At 42.0% G+C, this 16,544-nt stretch overlaps 1 protein-coding gene across 3 annotated transcripts in view; it reads left to right on the top strand.

The window, feature by feature from the left end:
• PDS5A (PDS5 cohesin associated factor A) overlaps positions 1 to 16,544 on the top strand; it is a 64,005-nt gene that overhangs the window by 35,893 nt on the left and 11,568 nt on the right. For all 3 annotated transcript variants that reach the window (XM_058192461.1, XM_058192462.1, XM_058192460.1), the window contains exons 15-29: positions 646 to 694; positions 781 to 920; positions 1,552 to 1,667; positions 2,125 to 2,230; positions 3,674 to 3,834; positions 4,817 to 4,940; positions 5,883 to 6,041; positions 6,171 to 6,239; positions 8,312 to 8,448; positions 9,544 to 9,667; positions 10,638 to 10,842; positions 11,931 to 12,045; positions 14,046 to 14,178; positions 14,763 to 14,882; positions 16,130 to 16,192. In XM_058192461.1, coding sequence (XP_058048444.1) covers positions 646 to 694; positions 781 to 920; positions 1,552 to 1,667; positions 2,125 to 2,230; positions 3,674 to 3,834; positions 4,817 to 4,940; positions 5,883 to 6,041; positions 6,171 to 6,239; positions 8,312 to 8,448; positions 9,544 to 9,667; positions 10,638 to 10,842; positions 11,931 to 12,045; positions 14,046 to 14,178; positions 14,763 to 14,882; positions 16,130 to 16,192 — 1,821 coding nt within the window. The remainder of the gene's footprint in view (positions 1 to 645; positions 695 to 780; positions 921 to 1,551; positions 1,668 to 2,124; positions 2,231 to 3,673; positions 3,835 to 4,816; positions 4,941 to 5,882; positions 6,042 to 6,170; positions 6,240 to 8,311; positions 8,449 to 9,543; positions 9,668 to 10,637; positions 10,843 to 11,930; positions 12,046 to 14,045; positions 14,179 to 14,762; positions 14,883 to 16,129; positions 16,193 to 16,544) is intronic.

Raw genomic sequence — 16,544 nt, 5'->3', positions numbered from 1 at the left:
AAGTGGGTTGGGCTGAAAACGGTTCATAAATTTATGAACAAGTCAGAGAAGGGTTACATCAGTGGCTCCCAACCTTTTGGGCACCAGGGACCGGTTAGCCCTTAGATGGAGAGTTAACAGCCTCCAGGTCTGAAGGTGGTTGATGAGGAAGATCTGGGTCAAGTGCCTGATGATGCAGAGGAGAGGAGAGCAGTGGAAATCTATGGGCCGGTCCTTGGGACGGAAGAGCCACCGCTGCTAGCGAAGCCCCACCCTAGCTCTGGGGATCAAAGGCAGGGGGTGGAGATGAATAGCTGTGGCAGACAACTATTCATCTTCCAGTTGGCCAGACTTGTTAGCCAGCATTAAGAGAGAAACTTTTTGCCGGGTCTGCTGTTGCTCTTAATAAAGGAATCATTGATTTAACTACAGAGGGTTTGTCGTATTTGGAGAGCTGGGTCAGAAAAGGAGAAAAGTTTTAACGTTGACCAGACAGGGCGAGGTTTGGCGTCCTGCCTGCATCCCACGGTGGAGCTTCGCTTGTTTGCATGGCCCAGTTTCTGGCATGCCGTGGCCCGGTGCCAGTCCACGGACTGGGGGTTGGGGACCCCTGGGGTTACATGACAAAACTTTCGCGTGAATTCTCATCTCAACTTCTCCTTTCAGTCAGAAGCAAACAGTGCTGCTATGTTTGGGAAGCTGATGACCATAGCAAGTAAGACCTGTCGATCAGAATCACATTTTTAGTGTCGCTTGGAAGTCGCCGCTCGAATTGACACCTTTCTCATTATAATTCCGTAGAAAACCTTCCGGATCCTGGAAAAGCCCAGGATTTTGTGAAAAAATTCAATCAAGTCCTCGGTGATGATGAGAAACTTCGCTCTCAACTTGAAGTGCTAATCAGCCCTACATGTTCCTGTAAACAGGCAGATATCTGTGTAGTAAGTTTTTCTTCTTCTTTTTTTTCTAAAGGCCGATGCCCATTTTCAGTTTAGAACATTCCTGAAAAGTTTGCAACAACTTAGGTTTCTGCCATGATAATAAGTCACAGGAGATGAAGCCCCCAGTTGATTTTGACTGAACTCAAAAAAATCACTTTGAATCAAGAGAGGCAAGAGGTGGTCCTCGGCTTACGGCCACAATCGCGCCCAAAATTTACGTTGCTCAGTGAGAAATTGGTTAAGCGAGTTTTCCTCCTTTTACGACTTTCCTTGCCACAGTTGTTAAGTGGATCACTGCCGTGGTTAAGTGAGTGACACGGTTGTTAAATTGAATCTGGCTTCCTCATTGACTTTTATCAGAAGGTCGCAAAAGGGAATCACGTGAACCCTGCAGTGAACACTGCAACCGTCATATTTATGACTCATATTTATGTCAGATGCCAAGCGTCTGAATTTTGATCACGTCACCAAAGGGATGCTGCAAGGGTCGTGTTTTTAGTCTCTTGTTATTAGTGTTTATTTTCAACGTACACTGTTGGAGCAGTAGGATTTTTAAAAACTATTTCTTTTCAGCATCTTGTGTGAGCACTTTCCTCTTATTATCAAATGACTTAAACCTTACTGTTTGCAGAGGGAAATAGCCCGGAAGCTTGCAAATCCTAAGCAACCGACCAATCCTTTCTTAGAGATGGTGAAATTTCTTTTAGAAAGAATTGCTCCCGTGCATATTGACTCAGAAGCTATCAGGTAAGTGCAGTATATGTTGCAATTTTTATGGCACAACTTTAAACAAAAAAAACAACAACACAAAACCAAAAACTAATTTTTAGCTACTTTGAATACAGGAAGTTCTCCAGTTATGAATGGCCATTTAGCGACTGCTCGGAGTTATAGTCGTCTCCCTTGCGGTTGCATGACTGCATTTCGGGCAGCTGTTTGCAGTGTGGGTAGCCCGAATTACGACCCTCACGACTGACTTACAGCCACAAGGCTCAGACTCCATGACGGTCATAAGTCGAACACTATCCCTGATCTGGAGAATTGTGAAAATAAGCTTGTCAGATATGAATGAGAACATCGGGTTTGCTAAATAAATGGATTAGTTGTAAAAAAAAAAAAAAGGAATAGATTGAATGTGTGAAACATACAAGAGTGATTCTTCATGTAACTGAGCATATCTGTATTTTGAAATGTCTTGTTTTAGCGCATTAGTAAAGCTGATGAATAAATCAATAGAAGGGACAGCCGACGATGAAGAGGAGGGTGTAAGTCCTGACACAGCAATCCGTTCGGGACTTGAACTTCTCAAGGTACTCCATGTTAAATCTTTCTGCTACTAATATCCCATATGAAATAATTGGGGGTCCAATCCATTCCAAAACAATTTTTGGTCCAAAATCAGTATTTTCTCGCCAGTATTTTAAAACTCTTCTTTTTTTTCCAGCAAGACTCGGGTTATGCTAGAAATTCAATTCAGCAAGTGATGCAGCTGTTTAGTGAGACGTAACACTGGCATAGGTCAAGATAAAATCACATTTAGAATGAAAACTTAAAAGGTCTCAGACTAGAAATTCGAGTGCAGAGAAGAGCAACAAAGATGATTAGGGGGCTGGAGGCTAAAACATATGAAGAACGGTTGCACGAACTGGGTATGTCTAGTTTAATAAAAAGAAGGACTACGGGAGACATGATAGCAGTCTTCCGATATCTCAGGGGTTGCCACAAAGAAGAGGGAGTCAAGCTATTCTCCAACGCACCTGAGGGCAGGACAAGAAGCAATGGGTGGAAACTCATCAAGGAGAGAAGCAACTTAGAACTAAGCAGAAATTTCCTGACAGTGAGAACAATTAACCAGTGGAATAACTTGCCTCCAAAAGTTGTGAATGTTCCGACACTGGAAGTTTTTAAGAAGAGGTTGAACAACCGTTTGAAGTGATGTAGGGTTTCCCGCCTGAGCAGGGGGTTGGATTAGAAGACCTCCAAGCTCCTTCCCAACTCCCTTTATTCTACTCTACTCTTACTATTTTTTAGAAGACAGTTTCATTGACTTAAAAAATGAGCTGCTCTGAGAAGAAATTATAGCTTGCCTAGATCAGACCTGGGCCTTTTACAGCCTCTGGCTCACCTGTGGTCCTTTGTCTGTCCCTGTCTGGCCCACGTGGATTGCTCCTCCCCCCCCCCAATTTACATACAGATAGTTCTCAATTTAGAACAGTTCATTTACTGACCGTTCAAAGTTACAACAGCACTGAAAAAAAAAGACGACCGGACCATTTTTCACACTTCTGCGTGTCGCAGCATCCGCATGGTCACGTGATTTACAGTCAGATGCTTGACAACCGACTCACATTTATGACGGTTGAGGTGTCCCGGGGTCACGTGCTTCCCCCTTTGCGACCTTCTGGCAGTCAAAAGTCCCCGGGGAAGCCCGTTTCAACTTAACAACCGTGTTACTAATCGAAAAAGTGCGGTAATTCACTTCACAGAGAAAACCCAAACCGGGGCAAGATCACTTAACACGTTTCTCATTTAACAACATAAATATTGGGGCTCACTTGTAAGTCGTAAGTGGTGTTTGCTTGAAGTGCGTGCCTACGCACCTTCACTGGCGCCTCCACAACAGTCCAAATGGGCCCCATTGGGGAAATGAATTGGCCACCCCACTGGTCTAGACGCATATAACCCTGTGCCACTCTTTCGGATAACCAGCTTGCCTTGATTAAACTGTTTTTTGGTTTGATATGTATCCATAGGTTTTGTCTTTCACACATCCTACCTCGTTCCACTCCGCAGAGACATACGAATCTCTCCTACAGTGCCTCAGAATGGAAGACGACAAGGTGGCAGAGGCAGCCATTCAAATATTCAGGAATACTGGCCACAAAATAGAGACCGATCTGCCTCAGATACGATCGTGAGTGCCTCCTGACTTGCTTTTCCCTCATGAAACATGTTAATAATGAAACATTCCCTGTTTTTTTATAGTACTGTATACCAGGGATCTCCAACCTTGGCAACTTGAAGACTGGTGGACTTCAACTCTCTGGGAGTTGAAATCCACCAGTCTTCAAGTTGCCAAGGTTGGAGACCTCTGCCGTATACTGCATGAACAATCTCTTACTGATGCAGATGATTACAGGTAGTCCTTGGCTTACAACAGTTCGTTTAGCGATGGTTCGAAATTACAACGGTGCTGAAAAAAGCGACTTACGGCTGTCTTTTTCACACTCGGGGACTGTGGCACCATCCCCATTTGGATGCTTGGCAGCTGACATATTTATGACAGTTGCAGTGTCCCAGGGTCAAGTGATCATCTTTTGAGATTTTCTGATAAAAGTCAAGGAGAAGACAAATTAATTAATGTAATTAATATATTAATTAAAATTGTGTGTGTGTGTGTATTTTTGTGTGTATTTTTCAATAATGAAGTGTGGAAGTGTTAGTGCATTGGGAAAATTTAAAACAACTGAATAGTTTTTATTGAGGGACTTTGTAAAGTTCAAGCGCTTCATTTTAGTTTTTAATTCACATTTTGTTTCCAGTATGAGATAACAATTGAAAAATTATCCTAAAATAAATTTTTCCATTTTTGTTCTATATTAACTTTGCCATTTACAGGTAGTTAGTTAATCCCCCCCAAAAAAATATTTATTTTATTTCACGTAAGGATGAGTATTTATAAATACTTTTCATTGTTTTAAAAAAATTTTTTAGTTCTTTCAACTGTGGTATTTTTTTCAAAATTGTAAGCCAGTTCAGAATCATTGAGTGAGATGGGCAGCTATAGAAATTCAATGAATGAGTGAAAGAATGAAAGAAACTTATGAATGAATGAAACTTATGAATGAATGAAAGAAACTTATGAATGAATGAATGAAACTTATGTGTCTTTACAGAACCCTTATTCCAATCTTGCACCAGAAAGCGAAGAGAGGAACACCTCACCAAGCCAAGCAAGCTGTCCATTGCATACACGCCATATTTTCGAATAAAGAAGTCCAGCTTGCTCAAATCTTCGAGGTAACCTTCTGCTACTGCTTTCAAAAATGCTGCCAAAAATTGGAGCCCACTTAATGATTTTTACACCATGGAATTGCATAAGTAATCAAATTAATTTAATTTGCGGGGGAAATGAACTATTTATACTCCCATAAAAATAGCACTTGGACTTATATCCCAATTCACAGTGTTTTACAGCCCTCTCTAAGCAGTTTACAGAGTTAGCCTCTTGTCCCCAACAATCTGGGTCCTCATTTTACCCACCTCAGAAGGGTGGTGAACTGGTCAGGATCGAACTGTGGGCAGTTGGCAGAGTTAGTCTGCAATACTGCATTCTAACCACTGCACCATCAAGGACGGGGAAGGGAAGGGAAGGGAAGGGAAGGGAAGGGAAGGAAAGGAAAGGAAAGGAAAGGAAAGGAAAGGAAAGGAAAGGAAAGGAAAGGAAAGGAAAGGAAAGGAAAGGAAAGGAAAGGAAAGGAAAGGAAAGGAAAGGAAAGGAAAGGAAAGGAAGACTAGCAATAGCACTATATACTGCTTTACAGAGCTTTATAGCCCTCTAAGCGGTTTTACAGAGTCAACAATCTGGGTCCTCATTTTACCGACCTTGGAAGGCTTAGTCAATCTTGAGCCAGTCAGGATCAAACTGCTGGCAGTTGGCAGAATTAGCCCGCAATACTGCATTCTAGCCACTGCCCCACCAGGGCTTTCCAAGCAGCAAGATAAAAAAAATCGCATTTGACTTTCTGATAGGTGGAAAATTAAAGGCAAAATGTTAAGATTTTTGGAAGCTATTCTAATGTACTCTTACAACAGTGTATTAATAAACTGAGCCTCCATTGCATTGCATTGCATTCCTGGAAGTTTATATATTTAATAAACCTAATCAGGACAGTACAATCCTTTATTTTTAAAGACTGCCCTAACGTGCATTAGTTAATCTTTTGTTTTCTCTCCCTCCAGCCTTTAAGTCGAAGTTTGAATGCCGATGTTCCGGAACAGCTCATAACTCCTCTCGTTTCCTTGGGTCACATTTCCATGCTGGCCCCAGACCAATTTGCATCCCCCATGAAATCCGTAGTTGCAAATTTCATTGTGAAAGATCTTCTTATGAACGATAGGGTATGTTGAGTACAATTTTTTCCCCCAAATGCGATGGGAAGGGGGGGTGAGGGAAAGAACAGACGATTCGCATCGGTACCGAAATGACTGTCTTGGATAGATTTTTTTTAATCATTTGAAATCTTGCAGTCTACAGGTGAAAAAAATGGGAAATTGTGGTCTCCAGACGAAGAGGTTTCCCCAGAAGTCTTAGCAAAGGTATGTAGTTCCTTTAATTATGAAATACTCATGAGCATTGATACACCTTCTGTTAGTTAGAGGAAAATGACATCTTGGCTTCTGAAGAAATTCCATTTGGTGTGTCTGATAAAAAAAGCTAGTTTGCTTTCTGTTCTCCTGAGAAATTTGCATTAAATGCTTTTTGAAGAGGGTTCAATCCTCAAAGGGCTGCCTTGAGGACAAGAAGCAACAGGTGGAAGCTTTTTCAGAAGGAAGATCCAACCTGAAACTAAGGAAGAATTTCCTGACAGTGAGAATTGTTAATCAGTGCCTCCGAAATTGTGGATGGTTCATTGCCGGAGATTTTCAAGAAAAGATTAGACAACCCTTTGTCTGGGATAGTATCGGGACACTTGCTTTCGAGCAGGGGTTAGTCGAACAGCGGTCACCAACTGGTGGTCCATGGACCACTGGTGGTCCACGAGAAAATTTTGGTGGTGTGCAGAAAAATTATTTGCAGTTTTTATACTGCACTAAATCAGGGGTCCTCAAACTACGCCCCCTGGGACGGATACGTGCAATGAACGTTTGTGTTGCTGCAGAGTTTCCCCTTTCGGGGTCTTTTTGTGGGGGTTGGAGGGGGACAGAAATTCCAACTTGGGGTCTGCTTCAGCCTCCTGGTGTGGGGCTTTGGGCAAAGGCTGGAGGGAAGCGCCGCTGGTGGCGAAGAGCCAGAGTGCCTCGTTCAAGTGGGGCTGTATCTTGGAACTGGATGACCATCTCAGCTTGCTGAGCCTCCAGGCACTGGTACCTGGCCTTGCACTCCCGCAGGTCTTCCCTCTGCTTGGAAAGCCTATGCTCCTAGTCCTCAGTGAAGTGCTTCTACTGAGCCTCCTTCTCGGTCAGATCCAATTTGAACTAAGCAGCTCTTTTTGCCAACTCTTTTCTCATGGTGGCTGCTTAGCTCCAACAACTGCTTCCTGTTGGGGCCCTAAGGAGCCTGGGGAGGGAGGAGTGGCTGGGAGGGGAGGGGTGAGTAGAAGCTGGCGAGGCACCCCTCCAAATGAGTGACATCTAGTTGGCCACGTCCACCCAGTCACATGACCACCTAGCCACACCCACCCAGCCGGTCATTAGGCAGATCATATTAGTGGTGCGTGGGATTTAAAATTATGAATTTAGTGGTCCCTGAGGTCCAAAAGGTTGGTGACCCCTGGTCTAGAAGACCTCCAAGGTCCCTTCCAGCCCTAGGATTCTAAGCCAGAAGGTGTCGTGTTCCACTCCCCCTCCGGCGACCAGGTCAAGGAAGTCTGTATCAAACATGGCAACGAAGCCTCTGCAGCTTGCCAGATTCCTTCGAGGTTTATCAGGGCAGGCAGGAGTCCAAGTTGTGACTTCAGCGATAGAGTCCGATATCAGCAAACCACATGAGACTTTGCTTGACTCAAGGTTGGAATGCCAAAAGCAGGTCCTTTATATAGGCTGTGGGGTGTGGCTCCATGACTCTGCATTTATCCAGGCCTGCCCCTCCCTTCCTTCTGCTGGCGTCGCCTCTCAGATCTCCGGAAGCGAGGATCCTCCCACTTTGAATTGCCTTCTGCTGTTTGGGAAAGGGAGGGGTCAGAAGGAGTAGGCCCGAGCAATTCCAATCCCTGGCTGGCTTCCTCTGACGGCTGAGCCAAAGGAACACATGCGGTATGAGTGAGGTTTTTCGGGTTTGTTTGTTCATTCCTGAAATCCTCTCCGGGCATGGGGCCAGGGCCGGGGCTGGAGGCATGACAGGCCGTTCATCTTCATTATCAGACTCGGAGTCTGATAACAGGCCCGGTTGGAGACGGGAGGGGCCGGCTGAGGAGAGGAGGGAGGACAAGTCACAACAGAAGGTGTTGCAGAAGGTCTCCCCGTAGAGAACAGGGTGGCGTCTCTCTTGGTTTGGAAAAATGTTGGAGGGGCTTTGAACCATATTGGGCCATCTCTGCTTTTGGGTTACTTATTTTAAATTTTCTGGCCCTGGCAACTGTAAGACCGGTCCTTTTTCTTTAGAACTGATTCTCGAGGACTGGAAGTGAAACAGACTTCCTCACGGAAGCATTCATGTTTTTATATAACAGGTTCAAGCCATTAAACTCCTGGTGCGTTGGCTCTTGGGGATGAAGAACAACCAATCCAAATCTGCAAATTCAACGCTTCGGTTACTATCAGCCATGTTGGTCAGCGAAGGAGACCTGACGGAACAGAAGAGAATTAGGCAAGGCTTTTGACAGGTGTCACCGCTCTGATCTCTTTTCCTGTGTCTCGATGTGCCTCAATCAAGGCAGCCAGGGACATCTGTTCGGCCAAGGGAACAAAGGTTCTCTACTTTGCATCCCCTTGCTGAATTTGGAATACGGAAAACGTTCAGCGTGGGTTGAGCTGTTCAAATTTCCCTTTACTGTGAATGAGAAATGCAACATTTTTGAATGGTTCTATGCTATATACATTTTAGTCTCTGTAGAATACAGATTCAGGAGACCTTAGGGCTTCTTTAAAGGGAGGAAAAATATGATAAAGAATCCACGTTGAAAAGAAAAATAGAAGGCTATTACTGAAGTATTACTTTCTAGCTTGGACGCAGCTTGATTTGGAAATGCCAATCCATTGGCAGCTGAGTTTGTACCCTAAGGGTGCTGATTCAGATCTAGCAGAAATATAAGACCTGCCCATGGGTATAAAGGGACGTGGTGGCTCAGGGGCTAAGACAGCTGAGCTTGTCGGTCGAAAGGTCGGCAGTTCGGCGGTTCGAATCCCTAGTGCTGCCGTGTAACGGGTGAGTTCCCGATACTTGTCCCAGCTTCTGCCAACCAAGCAGTTTCGAAAGCACGTAAAAAGGCAACTAGAAAAACAGGGACCACCTTTGGTGGGAAGGGAACAGCGTTCCGTGTACCTTTGGCTTTGAGTCATGCCGGCCACATGACCATGGAGACGTCTTCGGACAGCGCTGGCTCTTCGGCTTTGAAACTGAGATGGGCACCGCCCCCTAGAGTCAGGAACGACTGGCATGTATGCGCGAGGGGAACCTTTACCTTTATGGGTATAAATTGTCACTTGTGAACTGTAAGCCAACGCAGAATGTTAGCACAAAAATGCAATCTAAGTGAACAAAAAAGCCAAAGTTGGTAATGAAAATCTGTGTTTGTTCATTAATGTGAGACTTGTAAGAGAGGGTGATAACCGTCATCTCAACCAGAAACTCATTGTATCAGTGTGATACATTTTGTTAAGAGTGATCAGCCGAATTGCGTGTCTTCGGATTTAAACGTATTTTTCTTAGAAATTATACTTTTTTCCCCCTTCTCGTTTGCAGCAAATCAGACATGTCGCGACTACGGTTGGCTGCTGGCAGTGCCATAATGAAGCTCGCCCAGGAACCCTGTTACCATGAAATTATAACACCAGAACAATTCCAGCTCTGTGCACTGGTCATTAATGTAAGGAACTCTTGTTTCAGGCACTGTCTGAAGCGGGTAGCAATTTGAGTTAAAACAGGATAAAACTTGTGTTTGGGCTGACTTGCCTTTCTCTCTTCCTGTGCACCGTTTTTGTGAGGAAGCACGAAATGGAAACAAAAATTAAATTAAATAATTACTGTATTTTTTGGAGTATAAGACGCACCGGAGTATAAGACTCGCCTTAGTTTTTGGGGAGGAAAATAAGAAAAAAGCTGATTGGCAGGTGGATTGGCCTCCCAGAATACCCCCAATTAGCTGTTCCCAGAGGTGAATTTTAGCAACAGGTTCCTTGGATGTGAGCTCTGTGCCTTGCTTTTTTTTTTTTTTGCCTTTTTTTTTCTGCCTCTGAAACTGTGTTTCAGAAAAAACTTTTTTCTGCCTCTGAAAGCCTCGGAAACAGAACTTCAGAAAAAAAGCCTCTGAAGCTCTGTTTGGGGGCTTTTTTTCTGAAGCTCTGTTGGGAGGCTTTTTTTCTGAAGCTGTGCTTGGGGGCTTCTTTTCTGAAGCTCTGTTTGACAGCTGATGCTTTTTTCAGCCTCTGAAACCTCTGTTTGAGAAGCTGGGTGGGGCTACATTTGGAGTATAAGACGCACCCAGATTTTCAGCCTCTTTTTGGGGGGTAAAAATACGGTAGATTATGTCAATGATTTACTTACAACACCATAGATCAGTGGCCTCCAATCTTTTAGACGCCAGGGACGGGTTCCAGGGAGAAAGGTTTTTCCGTGGACCAGAAGGGGCGTGGTTTTGCGTGCTGCCTGCATCTCGCGGATGGGGCTTTGCTTGTTTGCGTGGCCCGGTTGCTGGCATGCCACGGAATTGTGGCAGGTGGGGGATTGGGGACCCCTGCCATAGATCAACAGGCTTTTAACATCTCTCACTTTTTCTGAAACTTAGTTTGCCCTCTTCCTCTTCATTGTTCCCTTGGCCTTGTCTTCTCCTCATATAGGATGAATGTTACCAGGTGAGGCAGATATTTGCTCAGAAGCTACACAAGGCACTCGTAAAATTACTGCTCCCATTGGAGTACATGGCAATATTTGCACTGTGTGCCAAAGATCCTGTAAAAGAAAGAAGAGCTCACGCTCGGCAGTGTTTGCTTAAAAATATAAGCATACGGCGAGAGTACATCAAGCAGAACCCCATGGCAAACGGTGAGTAACGTTCGCTTAAAAGGTTATTTTTTTTTCCTCTCACACAATATTTCGATTTCCGTTTATGGCTTTGTAAAATATATCACCTGCATATTCCCTGCTTGCTTTGCAGCAGAAAAAAAAGTATACCTCTTAAATTTATTTTTTATTTTATTTATTTATTTTATTTGTCACACAGTATATATAAGCATAAGCATGAAATAACTATACAATATATAAGCATATATATAAGCATAAGTATGTAATAACTATATTAATTGGATATAACGAAAGGAAACAATAGGACAGGAACGGTAGGCACGTTTGTGCTCTTATGCACGCCCCTTACAGACCTCTTAGGAATGGGGTGAGGTCAATAGTAGACAGTTTTTGGTTAAAGCTTTGGGGATTTTGAGAAGAGACCACAGAGTCAGGTAGTGTGTTCCAAGCATTAATAACTCTGTTACAGAAGTCATATTTTCTGCAGTCAAGATTGAAATGGTTAACATTAAGTTTAAATCTATTGTTTGTTCTTGTATTGTTGCGATTGAAGCTGAAGTAGTCTTCAACAAGAAGGACATTGCAATAGATGATTCTATGAGTTAAACACAGGTCATGATACAGAGAGATACAGAGAGAGGGTGGCAGAGAGACATATTTATTTTATTTATTTATTTATTTATTTATTTGTCACAACAGTATATATAAGCATAAGCATGAAAATAACTATACAATATATAAGCATAAATATAAGCATAATTATGTAACAACTATATTAATTGGATATAATGAAAGGAAACATTAGGACAAGAACGGTAGGCACGTTTGTGCACTTATGCACGCCCCTTACAGACCTCTTAGGAATGGGGTGAGGTCAATAGTAGGCAGTTTTTGGTTGAAGATTTTGGGAAGAGACCATAGAGTCAGGTAGTGTGTTCAAAATATTAACAACTTAAATGAAAGTATTAACAATATTAAAATATTAATATAATATTAATAGTATTAAAAATATTAACAGGTATTAACAAACTGAAATGGAAGTTTGCATGCCAGTTACTCGTGTATAACCTTCAGCATTATGTCTTTTTTTCTTCTTCTTCTTCTTCCAGAAAAGCTCGTCTCTCTGCTGCCTGAGTATGTGGTGCCCTATATGATTCATTTGCTGGCTCACGATCCAGATTTTACAAAACAGCAAGATATCGATCAGCTTCGCGATATCAAGGAGTATGTGTCACCCTTTAAAATGTTGGGTGTAAATTGCTAAATTTCTAGACTTTTTAAAATACAAATTGAATGTCCTGATTTGTTAAGGAGAGGAGAAGAACACCGTCTTTTTCGGAGTATAAGACGCACCTTTTTACCTCCCCCCCCCAAAAAAAAGAGGGTGAAAATCTGAGTGTGTCTTATAGTCCGAATGTAGCCCCACCCACCCGCCTGTCCCCGCCCTTTGGAGGTTGTCTCATTTTCCGGCGGTTTCAGGCAGCAGGGATCCTCACATTGCCAAAAATGAGCATCTCATTTTCGGTCTCCGCCCACTGGGAGACAAGCGGCGGAAATAGTTAGGGTGCTGCTTGGAACTGGCTGAAAACCGCCGTGTTTTCATGAGGGTGCGTGGCTCTGCGAATTGCATCGGCGAATCGGGGAGGAAAACGCGATGCGTGGAGGCGATGCTCTTGCAAAGCGGGCGCTTCTGCGCGAGAGGCGTAGGTCAAGGTGGTTCACCGCCCGGCCTGCCCCTTCCCCAGACGACCCAGGTTGAGGGGGGTAAGCTTCTGATCCTGGCCCGGGAGACGGATCTGGCCAAGAGGAAAGAGAAAGTGAGACTGTGGAAAAGGAGGAGGAGGGTGCGCGGCTCTGCGAATAGCTTCGGGGAATTTGGGAAGAAGAAGAGCATCTTGAGACCATTCTCTACGATTTTTTACTTCAAAAAGTATACACAAGTGAATTTAATGCTGTGTTGTTGGAAGATAGTTTCTGGGTTTTGTTAGATTGGAAGGATATTTTCCAAATCTCAAATCTTCAAAATTTCAAAACCTTCTGGTTTTATGTTACTGATCCCTATTGACTTGAAAAGCTTCTGTTCCGTGCAGTATTAGAGGTTGTCCTTGACTTACAACAGTTCACTTAGTGACTGTTCAAAGTTAACAAGGGCACTGAAAAAAGTGACTTACGACTATTTTTCACATATACAACTGTTGCAGCCTCCCCATAATCATGTGATCAAAATTCCGGCGCTTGACAATTCATTCATATTTATGACCGTTGCTATGTCTCAAGGTCAAGTGATCCCCTTTTGTGACCTTCTAACTGGCAAAGTCAATGGGGAAGCCAGATTCACTTAACAGCCGTGTTACGAACTTAGCAACTGCAGGGATTCGCTTAAAAACAGCCAAGAAAAATTATAAAATGGGGCAAAACTCACGTAGCAAATGTCTCACTTGGCAACACAAATTTTGGGCGCGATTGTGGCTTACTAACTACATTTGCAAATTATATTTTCCCGACATGAGCACTCCTCTGAACTTTATTAATCTTACTTTGTAGCTCCTACATCAAATTCTTTTTTATCCTCTTTTGCATGGGGGAGGGAGGCACAGAATTCTGATATATATCAGTGTCCAGGTCAGGTTAAAGTGTGCCTTTTATCTAGAGCAGTGGTAGTGAACCTGGTCCCTACCGCCCACTAGTGGGCGTTCCAGCTTTCATGGTGGGCGGTAGGGGTTTTGTCCGATACTGAAGCACTTTCCTTTTTTTTAATTTAATTGACTTTTTAAAAAAATTTCATAGCATTATTTAAAAACATTTTCATTAGGTTTTCAGAAAATTCCCTGTGACAATTTAAATTTCTGAAAATATACTATTTGTATCGCCCGCACATAAGTTTAGTTGACATTACGCAAGTGAAACTAAACGGCGCTATAGTGCGACCGCAAACAAAAGAGCCTCGTCCCAGAATAGCTCGCGCATCTCCCCCCATACCACCCAGCTTTAACAGACAAGCAGAGCTGGCAGCCAGCGGCCCCCCCCCCAACAAAACCCAATCCATGATGCGCAAGAGGCATGCGCAGACGAAGATACACGGCACATTACTGTGGAACCGGTGGGCGGTTAGAAAATTTTACTACTAACAGAGATACAAAAAATGGGCGGTAGGTATAAAAAGGTTGACTACCCCTGATTTAGAGAAAAGTGTTTTTATATCTTTCTGGCATTTGGGTCTTTAGGTGCCTGTGGTTCATGCTGGAAGTTTTAATGACCAAGAATGAAAACAACAGTCATGCCTTCATGAAAAAGATGACAGAAAGCATCAAGCTTACCCAGGATGCCCAGTCTCCAGACGAACCAAAGGCCAGCGAAGTAAGATATGTGAAGAAAGAGAAAAAGAGGGTTTAAAGTCAGTTTTTGAACGGGTGGACAAAATGCTTCAGGCAGTCTCTCATTTCTCTCCAGAGAAAAAAATGAGGTGTAAGCTTTTTGTGTTAGCAATCTCAAATAACAGAGGAAAAGGAGAAAAAAAAAGTTAGTTTAACTGTTAGCCAAGCTAAGCAAAAATAGCTTTCTGTAAGGTGGTGGTGGTGGTGGGGAATATTACAGCTGAGATTGTCAAGCTTATTTGCCAAAAGTACGAGTGGCACGGTAACAGAATGGGAAATTATATTAGCAAAAATAGCACCTAATTTGGTGGGAACTTTTTAAGATACATCGTGTGTACTGTGAATTGTGATTTTGTGACAAAGCGGATGAGACATCACTTAAAATATGTTTGCTATCTTGGAAGAAAAGGATGTCTTCCGTTTTGTTCCCAGGTATAATCCAGTGAAAACAAAAAGCATAACATTCTTACGATAAAAGGGCTTATTGATGGGGTTTAGCAGATGTTTCGATTACAATGGCAAAATAATGTCCAAATTTCTCTTGTGTTGGTTTCCTTTGTGCTGCAGAAACTCTACACTGTATGTGACGTAGCCCTCTGTGTAATCAACAGCAAAAGTGCTTTATGTAATGCGGAATGTCCAAAGGATCCGGTATTGCCAACTAAATTTTTTACGCAACCTGAAAAGGTAAGTTGGCAAGCAATCAAGTCAAATATTTGAGTTTATTCTTTTATTTAAGTGTTTCTTCAAATATGCCAAGAAAACACTGTGTAGGTTTGTGCCATGTTTTCTAAATTATCTTTTTCTTTTTTTAAGGTGGTGACCTGAATAAAAAACTGTTTTCCAAAATTCTTTTATCTCCAGTGGAAACATAATGCTGAAAATGTTTTACATTTAGTGTTCGTTCAGACAAACTTAGTTTCTAACACTAAGCAAAAAAAAAAGAAACCCTGTGTATATATATATATAATATGTGGATGCAGAGCAGTCTTTATATCCAATGTATTATATAAGCCAATTATATAAAGGCCAAGTTATAAAAGGAAGAAGGTAGGCAGTAAGATCCATTTCAGCTTAAGCGCATATAAAATGCCCATGGTTCTTGATATCTTTATAAACGTAGACTGTTCTGAACTGCAGCATCCAATTTTTAATTCATCCAGTGGGAACTTGAAAATATTCTAAAGCGCTGCAGCAAGATTAGCCTTTGCGCAATATTGGAGAAGCACAAAGATGCCCTCCGAAGATTTAATAATTAAACAAGTCTTTGATTGAGCTGAAATGGACAAGCTGATACTGGAATTGAAAGGATTGACGGATTTGGAATATTATGTATCATGGGAGAAATGATACAAATGGATTGACAACAGAAAGATAAAACAGACTCAGACAAAGTAGAATTAGATTTAAGTAAATTGTATAGAGTATAAGTATTTTGTAGTGATATGTTTTATAAATGGTCACAGTCATGCACAAAAAAATCTTGTTTTTTTTAACTTATGTTTTTGCTTTTTAATGGTTGAAAATCAATAAAATTTATTTTTTTTAAAAAAGAAAATATTCTAAAGCAAATGGTTTCTGAATTGTTCCCTTTTTTAAAAAGTCATTTGCAGCACAGCATGATAAATAGCTTGCCACAAAAACACAAAGCCGCAAAAACACAAAATAAGTCCATCATTGGATTTATGGCACTTTATTTCACCGTTTGTGGGATTGTGATTCCCCCATGCTGGCTGGGGAATTCTGGGAGTTGAAGTTCACAAGCCTTAAAATTGCCCCTGCCTTACATGAAGTTTTATTTATTTAAATAAAGAAGCATCTAGAAGCAACTGGGTGGGATTACTGTCAAATTGAATAACCAGAATCTGAAAATACTAAAGACTTGATTTTTCAACTTACAATGAAATGTTCTTTTCCCCTCCTTTTCTTTGAAGGATTTTTGTAACGATAGGAATTATATCTCCGAAGAGTTGAGAGTTCTTCTTTTAACAGGAAAGGTATTGTTTTTTTAATGGATCTCATTCTTGATTTGTAACAATATAACACAGTATATCACCTGTCTTTTTCAGGTTCGGGGAAAGTTAAAAATAGATTGTAATCCTTAAGCATTGTAAGGATTGAATTTTAGGACTGTATTCTTCAAAGCACTTAGAATTCTACTTAAATAAGCTCTTAATTTGGAAGGACACAGCTAGCAGAGCTTTTACACAACTTTGTGCTGGCAGGATAATAATTTTCAATTGTACAAGGCGCATGTATACTAACTTAAACTTCAGAAGGTGGCAGGCTCGATCACAGTTATAAATTGAGGACTATCTATCCCTCTACCTCTATTAAAAAGCCTATTTG

This window comes from Ahaetulla prasina, chromosome 8 (assembly GCF_028640845.1).
Source record: "Ahaetulla prasina isolate Xishuangbanna chromosome 8, ASM2864084v1, whole genome shotgun sequence".
Taxonomy (NCBI): Eukaryota; Metazoa; Chordata; class Lepidosauria; order Squamata; family Colubridae; genus Ahaetulla; species Ahaetulla prasina.
Note: the sequence above shows the minus strand (reverse complement) of the source record. Positions and strands in the feature narration are given on the sequence as shown.